Source organism: Durio zibethinus, chromosome 6 (genome assembly GCF_047325235.1).
Source record: "Durio zibethinus cultivar Kanyao isolate XHJ-2024 chromosome 6, ASM4732523v1, whole genome shotgun sequence".
Lineage (NCBI taxonomy): Eukaryota > Viridiplantae > Streptophyta > Magnoliopsida > Malvales > Malvaceae > Durio > Durio zibethinus.
The window spans coordinates 699884-716129 of record NC_143167.1 but is presented as its reverse complement, the minus strand read 5'-3'; the positions used below and the strand labels follow the sequence as shown (position 1 = coordinate 716129).

General features: G+C 34.8%; 2 protein-coding genes and 2 pseudogenes across 6 annotated transcripts; 3 read left to right on the top strand and 1 right to left on the bottom strand.

Moving 5' to 3' along the window:
• Positions 1–3295: 3295 nt before the first annotated feature.
• On the top strand, positions 3296–4889 carry LOC111286412 (protein SENSITIVE TO PROTON RHIZOTOXICITY 2 pseudogene; annotated as a pseudogene).
• Positions 4890–6725: 1836 nt separating this feature from the next.
• On the top strand, positions 6726–7361 carry LOC111285122 (histone H2B.1 pseudogene; annotated as a pseudogene).
• Positions 7323–11192, bottom strand: LOC111285121 (pheophorbide a oxygenase, chloroplastic-like). The gene is made up of 7 exons (XM_089761667.1): positions 10545–11192; positions 9903–10138; positions 9662–9788; positions 8930–9066; positions 8317–8476; positions 7721–7999; positions 7323–7641 (listed from the first exon to the last, which is right to left on the bottom strand). The coding sequence occupies exons 1-7, from the start codon at positions 10968–10970 to the stop codon at positions 7387–7389; spliced, it is 1620 nt and encodes a 539-aa protein (XP_089617793.1). The 5' UTR covers positions 10971–11192; the 3' UTR covers positions 7323–7386.
• A 1950-nt stretch (positions 11193–13142) lies between these two features.
• LOC111286410 (putative transcription factor At1g61730) lies at positions 13143–16013 on the top strand. 5 transcript variants are annotated; one of them, XM_089763292.1, is made up of 4 exons: positions 13143–14134; positions 14231–14419; positions 14615–14684; positions 15198–16007. In XM_089763292.1, exon 1 carries the CDS (start codon positions 13172–13174, stop codon positions 13784–13786), a length of 615 nt encoding a protein of 204 aa, XP_089619418.1. In that variant the 5' UTR covers positions 13143–13171; the 3' UTR covers positions 13787–14134; positions 14231–14419; positions 14615–14684; positions 15198–16007. The 5 variants fall into 5 exon arrangements, with proteins under 5 accessions (XP_089619418.1, XP_089619415.1, XP_089619419.1 ...); XM_089763289.1 differs by having other exon boundaries at positions 14615–16013; XM_089763293.1 differs by having other exon boundaries at positions 14325–14419; positions 14615–16012.
• The last annotated feature ends 233 nt before the right edge of the window (positions 16014–16246 follow it).

Here is a 16246-nt window from a genome sequence, read left to right as displayed (position 1 = left end):
TCCCTAAAGGAAAAATTTTTTTGTTTATTACCCTTTGATACATTTCATTATCTCCATTCACGTATATAAAACTCACGTACGTCATGAATTGTGAAAGTCATACGTGAGTAATGACGATGTTTATATTAAAAAGTAATTGACAGAAAAATAATAAAGGGCATCTGGACACCTAAAGGAGTGCTCTAACATTATTTTACTAACGACTGCTTTAAAATAATTTTTAAATTAGATTAATATTTTATGTATAATAATTTTCTTTCATTAATATAATAAATAATAATTAACAATTAGGATGTGAACTTTTAATGCATCAAAAAAATTTATTAATATGATTAGGGGAGGTGCTAGAGGAGGCAGGTATGGGTCATAACCCTCTAAAATTTTTTATTTTTTTATTGTATAATGATCAATTTCATATAATTATTATTTTGATAATTTTTTTATAATTATTGTTTGACTCTTTTTTTATTAATTTTTTTTTACTTTCCCCTTTGAATATGATAGTTTTAAAGAGTATTTTTTGTAAAAAAAAAAGGCACATTCATTTGTTTGGTTCTTTATTTTAACAAAAAAAAAATTAGGTACTCTATTTAGTAAGTATTTCTTTTTTTTTTTTTTTATACGAGCATTAACCAACTTCGTTTAGCAAGTATTTTACCCAAAAAGGAAAGTTTGACCTTAATTTATTTTCTTGTTACCTGGAGCTTCCAAAGTTGCCCTGGCCAGCAATACTTCCTGAACTAGTAAAAACTCCACCACTCTGATTTTGTAGTACCAGACTCTGATTTTGTAGTTGTCAAGTTGTAGCCTTTTTTTCTTCCCATAACAAAACGTGGTTAATTGTCTCAATATTAATCAGGTTAATTTACTTTTTTCGCCTAGGGGAAAGAATAGTGTTCAATAGCTCACTCTTGCAGAGAGCCAAATTCTTGAATTGATTTGTTGACACGTTGAGTGTTCCTCGACAGTTTCCAAGTCTTCACGCTTTTGGTTCGTGTAAATGGTTTAATGGATTTCATTATGGATAATATTAATGGTTTAGCAAAAACCTAAATCTTGTTTTTTATTATTATTATTTTTTTAAGTAAAAAAGATGCGTCAGCGGGATGTCATCATAGCAGCATCGGGCCCAAGATTGGAGGTCCGTTGATGTCCTGAGTTACCTCAATCCGTAGGAACGGTAACAATATTAATTGAAATTAATTGAATATGAATTATTTAATTATTTTTATTTTTAATTATTTATCAACATAAAAAAAGTTAAAATATATTTTAATAAGAAAATCTTTAATTAAAGATAAAATAATTAATCTTAAAAATTATCAAAGGTATAAGTGTCGTTTACTATTTATACTTATGGAGTTATCACATTTTTATATAATATATTGATTTTGATAATTTAAATATATATTCTCTGTTGTGTAATATATAAATATAAATATAAATTAATATTAATTATTTCAGACGTCCGTTTTGGGAAGAAAAGCATAAATATCGTTGGACTAGTAAGACATAAATATTTAAGGAAAATCTTTTAAAATTAATCACTTTATCCATTTGATATATTTGAGATTGAAACTAAAAAAACAGCACTTAATCAAATAATATGCTGCCTTGAAAATATTTTAGATAGGACAATGTTATGCGCTTATAATTCATACATATCAATTGTACACATTTTTTTATTATTTTTTCTTCCAAGTTTTTTTATTTTCTATTTAATTCTTATGTTTTCAAATTTCTTATTTTTGTATGAAATTTGTGAAAATTTTTTATATCATCTCTTTCACAGATGCGCGTACACACATTATATATACATATATATATATATATATTTGTTCTATGAAACTTAAAACATAATAAGAAGGGGAAATGTTGTATACAAGTAAGACAAACATAATATTTTTTTCCTCTCATCATCTTTTCTAATCTGATAACAAAGTCATTTTATTTTTTTATTTCTCAAAAATCTCATCACATAATAATATTATAACAATATTGTGTATATATATATGTATGTACGTACGTATGTTTCTTATATATGTATATAGCATTGTCCAAAGCAGCATTTTCTTACAAATAATGCTGCCACGTGAAGTGTTCACCTATTAGCACTCCAATCTCCATATAAAAGGGGTATTTGAAGAGCCCTAGCTGAGAAAGCTTGCAAGAGATAGGAATTGAGGAGTAAAGTGATGGCAATATTAATCCTAGTAAAGTAAAGATTTGTTAATGATCAAATGAGTTTAAGTTTCATAACCCACAACATTAATGTTATATAATATTGTTCATTTAAATATACTTTATTCTATATATAGCTACCTACGCGAGTAGTTTAATTTATACGTATATGGCTAGAAGAAATGGTCAAACATTATTTTTATAGCTTAATGAAAATTCATGCGTAAGCAAAAATAGCCACTCGAATTTGCTAACTGGAGGCTGGTACCATTTTCTCATACCTTATGCTGATCAGTTTGGTGCTCAAAGCCGCATATGAACAAACAACACAAACAAGAAATTTAGATTGTTTACTTATCTGGATTGATTTAATTAACTGAAGCCCATGAATTTCTTCATTACTTTATTCTTTTCCTTCCATTTACACTCGCTAGAGTTTGAATTTTGCTGAAGAAAGATTGTGACTGATGGCTATAGCTAATATGATGAAAGATTAGGGTTTAGTATTCTTATCTGATTGGGTAAGGCTTCAACAATTTGAATACTTCAAGTCATGCGTGAGAGAGATTGATATCTAAGATTAAAAAAATCTGCTTTTCAATGAAGAAATAGAGAGAAGAGATTGACATGATGCAATCTAAAATGTCCTACATGTAATAAGAAATTAAATATTGTACCGATAATATAAATTCATTTGGGAGCAATAGGATTATTTAAAAAAAAAAGACTGCAGCTTTGATAAAAAAAAATTGTAAGATTTTAATTTTAAATTTATTAAATATCATATTTTAAAAAATTATATAAATCAATTGAATTAAATTTTGAATTCAGCATTAGCATTAATTTGGTTTATTATCTTTACTAATTTAATATAATACTATGAAATGAAAATGTTTGCTAACTTTTGCATGGACTTTTTCATTTAAGTGTCGTCATGGCTGCCTAAGATTAGTAATATTAATATCTGAGGGAGGTCTTAAGTGGGGAAGAACGGAAGCTCTTAAGTTGACTTATTGGAGCTTTCTCTCTCTGTCCATGTCTTAATTTCTTAAACAAATTTTATGTTTGTTTTTCGCACATCTCCAACGACGAAACAATTTTCTTCTACCTCTTTCCATATAACCATTCTTACCCACAAACAAGCTTTTTAGAATATGCCATCCAAATCCAAACCAAGAAAGCTAAAGCTACCATTAGAGACAATTTGAGGCTAGGGGGATAGTATAGGCAAAGATTTTGAATATGATTTCAGGGGCGGCTTCATGTTTCCCCAATGCATCACAAGGTTTACCGATGTATCCTGTGGCTGCAGAAAACATTGTTTCATCTTCCCTTGAAGCAGCTGGTTCAGGCCCAGAGGCTCATACAGGCTCTCTCTTTTATAATCTCTCAATCCTGAAAGATAGGGTTCATCAGGTTCAGTCACTTGTTAGCATCATTATCTCTCCAGATCAAACCCACCCTGAGTCAACGTCTTTAGCTATAGCAAGCATGGGTTCTCTGGTTCAAGACATCATTTTAACAGCGTCTTCGATGATATTCGTTTGCCAACAAATGTCTCTTGGAACCACCTTAGGTAACAATAGCACAACTGAATTGCACCAACAACGTGTTAGAGTAATTCCTGATAATGGGATATCTCAACAACCAAACTTTAGTGATAATTGTGTTGGTAGCACAGTTCAAGAAAGAGGACAAGGCTTTTATTTTAGCACTGGTCAAACAACTAGCTGGTATGGTGACCACTGCAACAACCATAACAACAACAATAGCAATAGCAGTCGAAGTTTGAAAGTTAGCAGTAATGGTAAGCTGGAAAGGAAAGAAATGACTGAATTGCCTCGAAGAAGCGAAATTAGTGAAGTGTCACAAGGGATTTCAGCGAAGAATTATGATATAATCGAATTGGATGCTGCGGACTTATTAGCTAAGTACACACATTACTGCCAAGTTTGTGGTAAAGGGTTCAAACGAGACGCAAATCTGAGAATGCACATGAGAGCTCATGGTGATGAATACAAGACCAACGCTGCTTTGACTAACCCCATGAAGAATAACGAGGGAAGTAGTAATGCCATGGGAAACTGTTCGACGAAATTGCCCAAGAAATATTCATGTCCTCATGAAGGTTGTAGGTGGAACCAGAAACATGCCAAGTTCCAACCACTGAAATCCATGATTTGTGTGAAGAATCACTACAAGAGGAGCCATTGTCCCAAGATGTATGTTTGCAAGCGATGTAACAGGAAGCAATTCTCCGTACTTTCGGATCTCCGAACTCATGAAAAGCACTGTGGTGATCTTAAGTGGCAATGTTCATGCGGTACCACATTTTCCAGGAAAGATAAGCTTATGGGTCACGTTGCTTTGTTCGTTGGGCACAGTCCAGTACTTGTTACTAATTCTTTGACAAAGCAAGGAAAGCTCGAGCACCAAAGCCACCACGATGCAACTAGTCAATAAGTAAGATGAAACACTTGTGCATATAAATAATAGAATCTACTACTGGATGCCATGTTCTTCTTTCTTTTTAATGTAAATTTCAATATGACAAAAAACTACGAAACAATATTAATTTCCTATGTTCCATAGTTAAACACCAGAAATTAATGCTACAGTACTGTCAGAATTCCTGCATTTACCATGTTTAATTATATACATATGATATATAAGTGCTTTAACAATAGGAGAAAAGAGAAAATAGAAAAAAAGAATTATGTCCTTGTTTGTAGTTAATTGGGTTTTAGTAGTAAGTTTTGACCATGTGCCGTTTATAAATATTCCTGGGGATGATGAGCTATGAAGCAAGCCACTTTATCGACAAGGCTTCGACTGTGGTCCGTTTTTGTTTTCAAGGCTTTATCTCCAAAAGGATTGGAATCTGATACAAATGTTTTGAGGCATCAGTCATGTTAAAGAATATGTCTATAAACAAGAATTCTAAAGCATCATATATTATGCCACGATCTATATATAAATATGTACCGTGTATGCATGTACATATATATATATATGACATTTTCTTTAATTTTCTTGTAGTTCCTTCCAATCTTGTCTGTTTCTAAGTTTTAACTAACTCAAAATTACTTGTACGATGGAAGATATAGAATTCCATGCAGTATCATCCATATACTATATATAGTACTATTATTTTATTTCTAGCTTTGATTTCAAGTAATTTGAAACTTGTTGCATTATTGATTTTATGACAATTACGATTATATATGAATGTGATATCATATACTTGGGTAAATCACATTTTGACAAGTAAATGTGTAAAATGAGTGTATGGGATTAGTGCATGTAGCATTGCCCTGTGTTTAATTAATTGATTGATTAATTTACCTAATCATATACTTCAATGGTTTTGTTACACAATTGTGTACAACCTGCTACCTAGCTACAACACTTGAATCATGGATTTTTAACGTCTTATAATTAGATATTCATGAATTAATATATATATATATATATGCTTCATGATTTTATTCATAGATAATAAGCTAGGTACTTAATTTCACATTGATTTAATGCATTTCTCCATATTCATTTTTAGTTCATGATTCATGAACATTGTTTTATGATATGTTTCCAATTCTCAAGTCATGTAACTCTTTAAGAGTTGGTGTGAAGTATATATGTTTGATATGTTTTTCTCATAAGGTTTTCCATCCCATTTGCTAATTAGATACTAAAACCCTCATTCTTATGCCAACTCTTTACCATCTATTAATTTATACACAGAGAACCAGAAGAACAGTCCCTACTAACTTTTTTTTTTCTTTTTCTAAAATGATCGTATTTTGTAATATATAATTTGGGCTTGATTCAAAGGTAAACACCAAATAGAGCGAAAATATTAAGAGGCCAACATGGGAAGGTGGTATTTGTAGTGAAATCTCTTATGATCGAGTTAGTAAAAAGAAGAAATAGTTTTTTTGGTTAGAACATGATAAATTTATATCTTTTAATTAAAAATATAAAATGTGCAATTTCAAAAATTTTAATAAATAGTTAATTGGTGAGATGATACTAATTCAAGAAATTAATAAACACTATACATTATATTATAGTATTGATAATATATATTTATGAAATTTGCATGGCATGTTGATTTCGGAAATAGCCTAAGTATATGGGGAAAAAAAAAGGGTGAAGTACATATGAAGAAAGAAACGTTTCTTCTTAATAGTGTTTTTCTTTTTTTTTTTACTAACCCTTAATAGTAATTTTCTTTTACTGAAGAAACGCTCCTTTTATCGCCACTTGGAGAGATTGACTCGTGCTCAGATTTTCATCCCTCAACGGTTCGCCCGCGAAACATAAAAATTCGATCAAAAAATAAAATAAAAAACGGAAACAAAACAAAATCCCGCTTAAATTCTTAAACCTCAAAGAGGACAAGACTCAATCGTCTCCGTCCAATTCCACCCTTTCAAATCCAACGGTCCCTAATTTCCACGTCATCGATCCTCGCAAATCAAAACCCACCAATCAAATCTCACCCCTCCCCTGTATATATTTACCTCCCACTCCCTTACAACGCATCCCATTCCATCAGAACATTTTCTAATCTTTTTTAGCTGAGAATTTTGAAATCAATCAAATTTAAAAAATGGCACCAAAAGCCGAGAAGAAGCCTGCCGAGAAAAAGCCAGCGGAAGAGAAAAAAGCCGAGAAGGCCCCAGCGGAGAAAAAGCCTAGAGCCGAGAAGAAGCTCCCCAAAGAAGCCGGTGATAAGAAGAAGAAGCGAGCTAAGAAAAGCATCGAAACCTACAAGATCTACATCTTCAAGGTTCTGAAGCAAGTCCACCCCGATATCGGGATTTCGAGCAAGGCCATGGGGATCATGAACAGTTTCATTAACGACATTTTCGAGAAGCTTGCTCAGGAGGCTTCGAGGCTCGCTCGTTATAACAAGAAGCCGACGATCACCTCCCGCGAGATTCAGACGGCCGTGAGATTGGTCTTGCCTGGAGAGCTGGCCAAGCACGCTGTCTCGGAAGGGACCAAGGCCGTTACCAAGTTTACTAGTTCTTAGGTTTTGGAAAGAAGGTCATTTTGGAAAATACGGTTTTGTTGTAAAAATTCGTAGCTTTTAAGGGTGTTTCATCCGTGGGTCTATTTGTAATTTCCCGAGCTTAAATTCAAATCTATTTCTTCCAAAATTTATATTTCAAGGTTAAAATACAATTCAAGCTTGTTCTAATCGATTTCAGCGTGTACATAATCGACAAAAACAAAGTTCTTTTGTAGTTCATACAATGCATATGCCAGGCTCGCTGAAACTAGTGCAAGTACTGCTAAAACAATTCGGAACTGGATGTCGGACGGAACGCCGGCTGTTGCGCAGAATCCGACCGTTGCGCCCAATAGGATCTTCTGCCATGTTTGGAATGATGTGTAAGCTTGTTTACATGATGAACACTTGAGAGTGTGTTGTTCGAATCTATCCAACATCTGCAAATGATAACGAGATATTTCAGATCGTGCTCGAAGAAGCTGTTGCGAATATCAGTAAAATATAAATTTCCTATACCTGGCGTTTTGATAAGGCTGTGGATGGGAGAGGCTGTTGGACGGTGGAGCAGAGCCATTCGGGTTGACTGTTGCCGTGACGCCTTAGCCAATTTCGAAATGCCAAGACAAAGCGATCAGCTTGTGTGGGTGTAAAAGTGAACTTTGTGTAGTGCTTGTTTACATCCTCTGAACTCTCCATTAACTTTGAAAGAAAGATCTTTTCTTGACCTTGAAGTACAATCATGTCTCCATCATAGACCTTGTTTGAAGTCCAATGTTCATACCATCTAGGAACCACCTGACATCAGAAGTCACAAATGAGTGACTCAACGATTTGTACAGAAATGAAGCCTAGTGCTAAAACTTGGGTAATGAAATCATGTTGGCTAAAGCAAGGAGATGAGCCAAAAGCCTCTGCTTCATCTTTCAATTTAGTGTCGAATAAACCTTGAACGAAGCTCTAACACAGTATACATGGAAAAGGAGTAAGGTATAGGGCTATGGCCATAGGCAACATGATGAAAGAAGTATAGGAGTAAAGATAACCATGTAACTGAAAGTCTGCAACATGATACACAAACATATGCATTAGAAGCACAATTAAATAGTACTCACCTGCCACCAGGCTGTCCCTGGCACTGTAAACTGGAAGAAGTTTCGAGCACTACAAACAATTGATCTTGTCTTCCCTGGAGCCAGTGGTACATTGAATGAACATATCCATATCTTCCATTTCTGCTCACCAACTATAGGAAGCCTTGTGTCTATCTCTATTCTGCAGCGAGAAGTGGCCTAAGTACAATAAATTTGAAAGAAAGTCTACAAAGCTCAACTTTAAGGATAAAGGAGGAAATAAGTCCTTAACTAACATAAGTTGCAGCGAGTGTCAAAGCAACTTAGTCCTGATCATCAAAAATCTTTGATTTTACACATGAAAGATGTGCAGCATAAGAGAAAAGCGGAATAGGCATAGAAAGTTAAAACTTTGAAAGGCAAGCCCTTTTCAATAACTTTTGATCCTTTCAATTTAACTTCAGTCTTGGAATGAAGATGTATTTAGTGAATAGTCCTAGATTCCTGGCAGGATGCCAAAAGAATTCTTGATAATGTCATGGGATATACATTGACATATAAATATCAAATTCATGAATATTTTTGGTAATGTGTAAGAAAAGTTACTCTATGATCCATTGAAATTTTAAATCTTAAACAAGAGTACTGAACTTACTTATTCGTATAATAACATGGTGCAACAAACTTAGCACTGATCTTTGGGTTACCCTCATTTGATCCACCAAAGCCCCAAGGGCCACTAGACTCCACCTTAAACGGCAAAGGTTTGGCTCTCTCTCTCCTCCCAGTAACCTGTGTTGAACAGAGAGCAAAAGTTGTCAGCGATGAAAGAATTATGTTTCCCTACTTTATTCTATTCCAAAACTAACACTAGGGATAAAACAACATTACAACCCCAATAAGAACCAGTGTGTTTCCAAATAAACAATTGCAGAAATATGAAAATGTGGTCTAGAACCAAAAGAAACATGTTGAAATATGCATCGGTCTAATCAAATAAGATGTAGAAAGCAAGAGATTGCCCGGGGATAGATGGTGATACTTTAAGTAATCTTAATACAGTTTGATTTTCATTTATTAAAGTCCTAATCTTCAAAAGCATGTTTGCAAAAAGGAAACTTAACATTTCAAGTAAGCTTCATCCAAAAGGTTACTTCATTACTCAACATTAGAACAAATTGGTGAATAGATGCTATTAGCCAAGACACAAAAAATCAAGTCTTAACCTATGCAGGAAATGCGGCCATGGCACCATAAACAAGTAACAACACTTTGTTTCACTTGGAAATAATGAATCTTTCAATCTCATCACTATACCATGATGGATCTTTTAATATCATCTCAAACCATTTAATTAAGCTAAATTTCAAAAAGTTAGTAAAAGTACCTTGTGATGAGCAAAATCAATGTGGGAAGGATCAGAGACATTCTCCATGAGGGTATCATAACCATAGAACAGATCACGCTGAATATTCACAGTTGCAAACTCAGGCTTTTCGAAGTCATCAGGCAACCTGAAAACCATAACAATGATGTTTCATCAAGATATTCACCTAGATCATCTGGTCCAGTAATTGATACAGTAGATGAACCACAAGCATATAATAAAATTAGATGCAATGAATTACATGGGGGGCTTGGTGGCACTTGCTCTTTCCTGACCATTCTCATCAGGCCATACAAAAAGCAAGCCTTGAGATACCATTGTAGGAAACCTTGTAGCACATGCTCTTGGAGACTGAACTGCACGAGCTTCAGGACCTTGAGATGCAGCCTGAGGAATCCTAGTGCAAGATCCACATCCATCAAAAGACCATCCATGATATGAACATTGCAAGTGCCCATTTTCATCTATCCGCCCTTCCTACAAATTCGCAGAAACCAATCAAAACCGAGAATTACAACAATCAATCGACCCAGAATTCCAGAACTTTAAATTATGAATTGCATAGAGTACCAACTTTACTAGGTGAATAAAAGGACCAAAGGAAAATCTAAATGTTGCGCTTTATTTTAAGTAGAATTCCAAACCAAATTCTAAATGGAGATTTATTTTGTAAATATCTTTCTCATTAATTTTTGAAATATTAATAGATTAGTATTATTTTATTTTGAATAAATTTGTATGAATTTTATCACAAATCAAAAGATTAGAATTATTTAAAATAGATAATTGTTCAAATAATAATGTGTTTTTAACTATTTGGTAAACAAATTTCCTTTTTAAATAAGTAGCAACCAGGATCTAATCAAAACAGAGTGAAACTTACAGACAAAGGAGCAAGCCTATGGGGACATTTGTCATCAAAAGCGACCCATTCATTCTTTCCTTTATCAAACCAAAGCACCAAATCACGACCCAGAAGCTGAAATGGGGTTGGTAAGGCTGGGTCCAAATCTTCAACCAAAGAAACAGGGTACCAATGATCTTTCCATGAAAACTTAGATTCTGAACTCTCTTCACCAAATTCATCACCTACCCTATACTCTTCTTGTTTTTGATCCGAAGTTGGTGCTGCTTCTGATGATGATGATGGTGGAGCTGCCACGTTTAGAGGCTTAAGCTTTGTTATTCTTCTTGGAGTAAGGTTCCTCCTTGGAGATATGAAAGCATGGGTTTTGCTCGCTTGTGAAGATGCAATAACAGAAGTTGCTATATGAGCAGTAGAAGCAGAAATAGCCAGAAACACCGCCATTTTTTTCTATCTTTGCTGACCTTGGCTCTATTCCAAATTGTAACAGAAGTCTGATTTCCTTAATTGGTTTTGACTTTTGAGCCTCCTTAAAGAAAAAAAAATGGGTTTTTTTTTTTTTTTTTTCTATTAAATCAAGATGAAACAAAAGAAAAAAAGAGAAGCTTGCGTGCAAGTTTCCGATGGGTCTGGAAATGCCTTTGGTTTTGAGACCAGACAGTGAAAACCATTGAACCCTTTCCCGCAGGAACTATACTACGTGTCTTCCCTAATTGCAAGCCTTTTCCAACAACCAATGGAACAATGACACGTAATCCTTTGCAGCTGTTTGTATGACGTGCTGCAAGTTATGCAATGGGTTTAGAAGAGGATTAGCCGCTTGGTGTGCTGACAAGAAAACTATGTTTACCTTGGCCATGGCATTACAGCCACAAATTTTAACGTTATTAACGGTAATAGTACCAAAATACGTGGCAAAGTAGCAGGAGAGATTTGACACGTAAAATGAATAATTTTGGTACCTGTGAAGGTGAGCAGCCAGATTTTTCCTTCTTATTTGACTTTTTTTTGCTTCTTTTACTCTCTGTAAACAATCACAAAGATTTTTTTTTTTTTGGGTTCATTCACTCACAAATATAATTGCTCGCTCATTAAACTATAATTACATGATTGCTGGCCAAAAAAAACAAACTATAATTACATGATTAAAGCATAGATTATACAGTATCCATGTTTTACTTATCTTTTATAAAGGCCAATTTCAATGATTTACTCTGTACATGATCCATAGCTGCTTTCTTTTGGGGTTCTGCTTCTTAAATGGGTGCCCTAGCCACAGGTAAAACCAAAAAGAGAAAAGTTCTATTCCATTCCCAAAGCTGAAATAAAGCTAATCTTCTCCATTGGCAACAAAGAAGAAATGGAGATCAAGTCCACCGTGGAAGGATTCAATGTCAATAGAAACTGGCACCATCTCAGCCCCTGATCATGTGTCTCAGGATGACATCGATATTTCAACATGTATATAAACAGAAAAATAATGAAGTGTAGGGTAAATAACCCTTTTTTTCCCTCTGAACTACGCACATCAGATACTAACTAATGGACAGTGATAACTGATTTGGTCCAAGACACCAAAACAACTAATGCATTGGGACTAACTCTAGATAGAGATACTGGTTACACAAGGGATAGACCACACTAGCTTGGAGGCATAACTACTTGTATTGGTATGGCCTTAACTAAAGAGAGTGCTATGTATTTGAGGAACAGGGCGAAAAATATAAAAAAGGATAAGAGAAGGGGGGTGGGGGTTCGGAGGATCATCAGCTTCTAAAAAAGAACCATAAAATTTTGAGTAAGAAGGTGAGATGATGAATTAATAAGTTTATGTGCCTAAGCCTCCAAAAAGGTCAAACAGTTTATTCATGACTCTATTTCTATATCCAGCAGAAGAGTGACACCTAATGAATCCCCATAATTAGTCAGGGTATTTTTCTTATAAATATTATTTGAACAACATATAAAATTCTCTTCAAGAAATATTATAGAGATGCAAGAAAAGTATGCTCTGTTGGAAGAAGTGTGGGCGGCCAACCTTGAAGCAGTAAATTGACAAAATGAGCAATCTTTATATATATATATATATATTCCGTGTTGAGTTAGAAATAAGAACATGACAGTGAATCAGCAAATAATAATAATAAGATATAAGACTATGAGACATGGAAAAGCAAGCTCTTTTCTTTTTCATGTTATGTCTTTGATTTCTGCAGAAAAAGCAAAACAAAATATTTGCTTCGAAATTCAGTATATTGAAGGAGATAGATCAAGCTATCAACCCTAAGCACATATAATCTTAGCAATTGCACGGGAACAAGATTATCCTGCCACTTCAAGATCAAATATTGAGCCACTCCTCTCAATTGGACTGAAGAGGAAAAGACAAAAAGAGGAACTGTGAACTGAGTCAAATGAGGAAATTTACGACGTGGATGGTTTTTTTAATTTCAAAATTCCACGTCAAAATAAAATTGTTATTTTATTTTCACAATGTGCCATGTCAGTACCGCATCATCAAAGGATTACAAATCAGCTTCATTGTGTGCCATGTCAGCAAAGTAAACGGTCGATTTTCATCCAGCTACTTTGACCAGTATTTATACTATTTTCTGATCTTCAACGAAAGTGGTCTCCGTCTCACCATGTCAAGCCCTACTCCTTCCACCGCTCCAAACGGCCGGTTCTCCAGAGTTTTCAGCGAATCGGACGAAACCCAGATCCTGAGATGTTTAATCAGAGCCACGAAATCCATTTCTCCACCAATCACCACCGTTGGTACCCCAACAATAAACCGCATCGTCAAGCATCTCAACTACAAGTTCACTCCTTCCCAAATCAACGACAAGCTCCGTAGACTGAGAGACAAGTACCACAAATATGCAAGAAACAGGTCCCTCGTAAGAACCCATCACGACCGAAGAATGTTCAAGCTCTCAAAAAGAATATGGGGCAAGAAAACAACCCCAAAGAAGATTGAGAAGGTGGAGGAGGGAGTGGAAACTGGGAAGGTAGATGGGGTTTGGAATTTGGAGAAATTCCCTTATTTGGTGGCTGAGTTTTCCAAGGTTTTGCCTGACAATGAGGTGTGGAAAGAGAGGATGAAGGGGTTCGAAGAGGAGGAGTTGAGGAAGATGGATCAGGAATGGGTATTTATAAAGGTTGAAGAAGCTAAACTGGTGGCTAAGAAGGCTGAGTTGATGCAGCATCAGATTTTGGAGATAATGGGTGATTCTGGGTCTGCTAATGGGGTTAATTAGTTTCTGATTTTTCTTTTAGTTGTAGTTTCATTGTACTTTTACTTTGATCTGTGTAATTAACTTCATTGTCTGGTTGGCTGTTGAGGGTAGAACTGCAAACTGATGAACAATTTTAGGATTTTAAGGTTAACAATGTGTTTTTTGTGCAGCCCATTAATCCAAATGTGTAAATGAAGCCGAAAGTATGAAACTTGGAATTGTTTTTAAGCTTTCATCTCTTATTTTTTAATCGTTTTTTTTGCTGTTTTAAGCTTCAGGTTTTGCCTCTTTTACGGGTAAACTATAGCAGCAGCATCTTTGGCTGATGGGAAAACTCTCAAAAGTGAAAATTTTGTGTAGTGTAGCTTGGTTAGTTTTGTTTGTTATCTTGTTAGACCCTTGTTAGATTTCCAGAACCAGTGTTTTACTGGTATTTGATTTTTTAATCTGATGGCCCTTTTGTAGGGAGGATCATCCTCTTTTGAGAATTCGAACAAGAAAAAAAGGGCTTCACGATTAGCTTGACCTCACCTGAGAAGAGTTTTTTTTTTGGTTACAGAGAAGAGGATCTTTCTTATATTGGAGAAAGAGGGATTAAGGTCACACATGACACAGCTTCAATAACTTAAATAAATATACTGCTTATTTGTGCTTGTAAGTTGTAATCTTCACTTCAGTGTTCTGATTAGTATGAATTATGGATGATGAAATATTTTCAGTCAGATTATGAATCTTACAATCTAAAAGTACCTTGTCAATAGAGTCTAATATGATGCCTGTTACAAAGATTGCAATAGATAGATAAAGCCGGGTGACAGAAACCTAACTATTTTATATGTTGTTTGATAGTGGAACTTCCAAAAAATGACACAGCGGGTATATTAATCATCAAGCATAAGCAACAAAGGCAAAGTTCAAGGTAGAAAATCAGTCTAGTTCTATTCTTTTCGCGAGGAAAATATAGCATTTATCAATTATACCAACCTCTGCAACAGTAGCTGGGACAGAAAGCTAGGTTATACAAAGGTTCTACCTTGTTGGCAAGCGCACCTGAAAACTAATGGAAATTTGTTTAGTTTCTTTAAGGCTAATATTGTTATGTCCAGCCCATTAATGCTAATGCTGTTTCTGAAGCAGTTGTTTAAGCCTTCATTTGGTTTCCTTGTTCCTTTGTGGCCCCTTTTTGCTGTTTTAAGCTTGAAATGTTGCCCTCTTAATTTTATGGGTAAAACTTTAAGCATCAGACTGATTGAAAAAGTTGGGCCAGTAGGAAAAATCACAAACATGAGAAGTTTATGTTTTTTAGCCTACTGAATTTCCTTTGTTATCTTGTTGTACTCTTGTTATGTTTCCAGAATTATTGTGGTCTTGCAAACATGAATTTTTATGTGTTTCTCTTTACTAGTTTTCAGTTTTCACCACCTTTTTCCAGGAACCGCACTCCCTTCAGAATTCATACGAGAAAATTGGCCTTACCTTGAGGATCGGAAGCATTTGTTGTCATGTTCAGAGCTAGGGAATGTCACACAGAAATTTATTAACTCTATAAATAAATTGGTTATTTATTATTGTAATCTTCAAATTGGAGTTCAGATTAGCACTGAAATAAGTTGCGAGATAATGAATATTACTGCCTCAGAATAGTTTGTCAGTAAAAACTACTGGCGTTTGTATGATCTTTGTACTTTGAAACCAGAAACCAGACCATTCGAGATTATGCCCCAAACGAAGGCGATTGTATGATCTTTGTACTTTGAAAGTAAATAGAATAACAAAGGCGAATTCCAAGGAAGAAAATTGATAAGCAAACAGAAACAAGGAATTTATGAAGTAAGCAGCGTTCAGTACAATACGAGGGGATGAAATCCCAATAATATCTGCAATAGAGTCTCGCACAAAAAGTCGGTAACAGCTGGAGGTTTTCTCTTTTGTTGGCCAAAGCATCTGCAGCTCTCTCTGCTACCTTGGATCTGCAATCTTCAATGGGGAGCCAAGGCTAAGGGTGCAAGATAGTATTTAACTTCATTTTTTCCACTTTCAGGATTCAGTTTAAATTCGTCCATCCTGGCTGTGGTGAGTTGGTTCCCAAGTTCCACTCAAGGTGTGTAATTGAACCCTCTTTGGATTTGGCCCAAAAAACTCAATTCACTAGACTTGAGAGACAATTAAGAATAGGGTCGGATAACTGTTCAAATATTCTTCCATGTGTGTGTTTCCAAAATTTCAAGTACCACAGGCAAACAAGGTAGCCTGCGGATGTTAGAGAAACGAGAGAGATGTATAAGTGAAGAACCTTACAATCAAGATAGGCCATATAGATACATTACCTGAATCCCGTGATTTCCAACGACAGAATAACTATATTAAGACACAACAAAACAGAATAAAGGGAAAATCATGACAAAGTTCAATTACCATCTAAACTGTCGTCCGGATGCCAAGCATGCAATGACAACACAACAAATCAAAGAGTACCAAGCA

Excerpts from the sequence above, each read along its gene's own strand:
- LOC111285121 (XM_089761667.1), bottom strand. The coding sequence starts at position 10,970 with ATGGCGGTGTTTCTGGCTATTTCTGCTTCTACTGCTCATATAGCAACT. Across the intron at positions 9,789-9,902 it reads AGTGCCACCAAGCCCCCCAT|GTTGCCTGATGACTTCGAAA; the intron begins GTAATTCATTGC and ends TATGGTTTTCAG. Across the intron at positions 7,642-7,720 it reads CAGCCTTATCAAAACGCCAG|ATGTTGGATAGATTCGAACA; the intron begins GTATAGGAAATT and ends TATCATTTGCAG.
- LOC111286410 (XM_089763289.1), top strand. The coding sequence starts at position 13,172 with ATGTCAAGCCCTACTCCTTCCACCGCTCCAAACGGCCGGTTCTCCAGA.